At 38.1% G+C, this 3,053-nt stretch overlaps 1 protein-coding gene across 1 annotated transcript; it reads right to left on the reverse strand.

The window, feature by feature from the left end:
- Positions 1 to 1,897: 1,897 nt before the first annotated feature.
- On the reverse strand, positions 1,898 to 2,774 carry LOC120072731 (uncharacterized). Its single transcript, XM_039025201.2, has one exon. It carries the CDS (start codon positions 2,594 to 2,596, stop codon positions 2,234 to 2,236), a length of 363 nt encoding a protein of 120 aa, XP_038881129.1. The 5' UTR covers positions 2,597 to 2,774; the 3' UTR covers positions 1,898 to 2,233.
- Between the last annotated feature and the right edge of the window lie 279 nt (positions 2,775 to 3,053).

A 3,053-nucleotide genomic window follows, 5' to 3' on the forward strand; every position in this document is an offset into this window, starting at 1 on the left:
AAGGTGCCTTTGACTCCACTTGACAATCACTTAAAGGGGTGATGACCATACTTAGTCTCATTAATCTTATGCTACAGAGTCTAAGGCTCAAGGAGAAAACACCAAAGCCACTTAGCCTACAACTACAAGACTTTGTTTCAAGTCCTTAAATTTCCCATTTTTAACCCATCCACCGTTCAGTAATTGTGTCTAGGCCACTAATTCCTCAAATTATCTTCAAAGCACTTTCAGATGAGAATCTCTTGGACTATTTACTCTCTTATCCCCCTATTACTTACGGGACATTCAAACAAAAATGATAACAAAGACCCTCTCACTTATTCACATTCGGGACATCTTTTGGAACTTATGGGTTGCAGCATTATCTAGACAAGACTAGCGACATCAATTGTATTTAATTCACGTACCTTTTACCTATCTCAAGGAGCACACTATCTCCTCCTTTTTGTAAATTAATTATAGTTCATCTACCCTCGTTTATCATTAGAGGAGCTTTTTGTAGTTTATCACTTACAGGAACTTCATTTGTACCTTTTGTATCCATTTCATCACATCAATGACCGGCTTCCATTTCCTATCAAAAAGTTATATAAGGTAGGTAACAGTTTGGATTAAGTTGTGATTCATGAAGACAATTTCACACGAAGATTAATCCATTTCGCGGGTATTTGCCTTTCCAAATTACTCTGAAGTGGGAGAGCTTCCTCCTGGCTGTGGGTTTGGAAAAAATACTTTGCAGAGAAAACTCTGATTGGATGAAGGGGGAAGACTCTTTAGACATAAAGATGTCATCTAAAACCCAGGATCCAACTTTGAACTGCATTTAAGCAATATCTAAAACTAAAAGACTTGCAACCCGCAAACACAAAATGCCCAGGAAAAGAACACAGAAACCTCCAACCTACCACCCATATGTCCTCAAAATCTAGCCAAGTCCACGAAACTTACCAAGCAGGAACCCAGTCATCAAAGAGATAACAATTGGGCTATGGAAAAGCACAGGCCACAAGGTCAAGATAAGAATCATGTACTTTTATCATCCATGAGAATTAATGCTGTATTTACTTGTAACGATCTTGCACCAAATATCATCTTTTCCTTGCTTGCAGCTAGGGATCTTTTAACATCTTGAACTTCTGAGTTATTCTAGAAACACAGAATTGGGACCTAGTGTCCAAAATTTGAAGAATTAACCTAGTTTCAGATCTCAAAGCTTCAGACCAATTTGTTAGGTACTGAAAGAAAAAAGGGCAGAACTACAAAAGTAGATGTACTATTAGTAGTATGATTAGGACTAAAATAAACAGTAGGGTGTCTAAAGAAGCTTTTCTCCTTATCTAAATGTGAAATCTCACGATCAGGTGTGAATCCACAACAGTAATTACTTGATCTACATTCCACATAAGCAATACGGTAAACAATAAGCATAACTTGAAATCTAATAACATAAGCTGTATCGTTCAATTAAGAACCAACTTTATTGACTGATCCAAAATTAGGCTTGGAGTAGAAAATTTGATCTTCAGTTGGCGAGCCATGGACATAAGATGACTAAAACTTTTGGATAATGAAGATCAAGAGCAATAAACCAAAACAGTGTGTTCCCACAGATCATCTTTACTGCTCTCCATGTTAAAGATCATTCCTCCTATTCTTATAAATCCAAACTTCACAAAGAACACCCAATTCAATGGGAGGGATGAATTCATTATTTTTACAACCACAATAAACATTATCGGATATTTTTAACAGGATACAAAGGCAACGGAGTACTTATTAGCTTCACAGTAAATATCATGAATCTGAATTTGAACAACAGATGAAACTTAACAGAGCAATGGGATAACATACTAATTCAACAAAATGAAGATGGATTAAAAAAAGGGAAAAAAAAAGGTTCACGAAAATCAATGTCATAAGACACCCAACAGAACTATATTATTAGAGAATCCGTATATATAATTCACATTGGAAACTGAATTGAAACATAGCAGAAAGTTAAATTTCTCAAAATACTTGACATTTACGACGTCAAATATGTCCAAACTAACAATTAAAAATGAAGCAGTTATTGAAGCTCCAAAAGAGCCAGCAAAAACATGTAGGAAAACTTATTGAACTACAGGATATCGACACCATCTCATGAAACCCCCCATATTTCCGAAATCCCTTTTCAACAGAGGAATAAAAATCGGACAACCCAGTTCCCAAACGTGCATAAGGACCACGAAACTCAATCAGATTCAGATGATCCAGAGCCAGAGACACCCAGCTTCTCCATCTCAAGGCGCTCGAGGGCCTTCTGGTGAGCCCAAGTCTCAATTGTGAGATCAGGCTTGGCGTTGAGGCCAACACCAAGAATCACGATAGTAAGAAAACTAGTAACATAACAAGGAAGCTCCCAATCCTCCCATTTGCGGGACTGACCTGGTGGAGGCGGCGTCCGATTGAAAAGATAGCCCTTGGGACGATCCTCGTGGCCGGGACTGGTCCACCGGCTCTGTCCGGCGGCGGCTCCACCGCGGGTGCGGAGAGAAGGGAGAAGGCGGTGCCGGAGCATATTTGAGGCGTTTGTAAAGGGCGTCGGCGAGGGCATTTTGAGTTGATCTTTCGATTTCAGCGACTCTGCGAGGGATCCAGCGTGAGCGAAAGAAGAAAGAGAGAGAGAGAAAGAGAAATTATTATTCAGTTTTGATACTAAGACCTTGTGGTCTATTGACAAGATGAAGCGTCGTCGTTTTGAGAAGCTCGTTTATCTATAGGATTTTTTTTTTTTTTTTTTTTTTTTTTTTTTTTTTAAATGGTTTAGAAGCCTCAAAAAATGTTCCAAATGAGTTTTGCCCCAATTCTTTAAACCGTGAGAATTTGGTCATTTTGCTTGCATCGTCATGAGCCAATATTACTAAGATATGTAATCTTTTTATCTTTTTCGTGCTTGTAATTTTATTCTTTCTCCTTTCCTTTTAAAGTTGTTATTGCATAGTGATCATCGATTGTGTGTTGCTTGAAGAGGTTGTGGGCTTGTCAAAAAAGAATCTAAGAGGTTATTAAAA

This window comes from Benincasa hispida, chromosome 3 (assembly GCF_027475165.1).
Source record: "Benincasa hispida cultivar pf3 chromosome 3, pf3_genome.v1.1, whole genome shotgun sequence".
Lineage (NCBI taxonomy): Eukaryota > Viridiplantae > Streptophyta > Magnoliopsida > Cucurbitales > Cucurbitaceae > Benincasa > Benincasa hispida.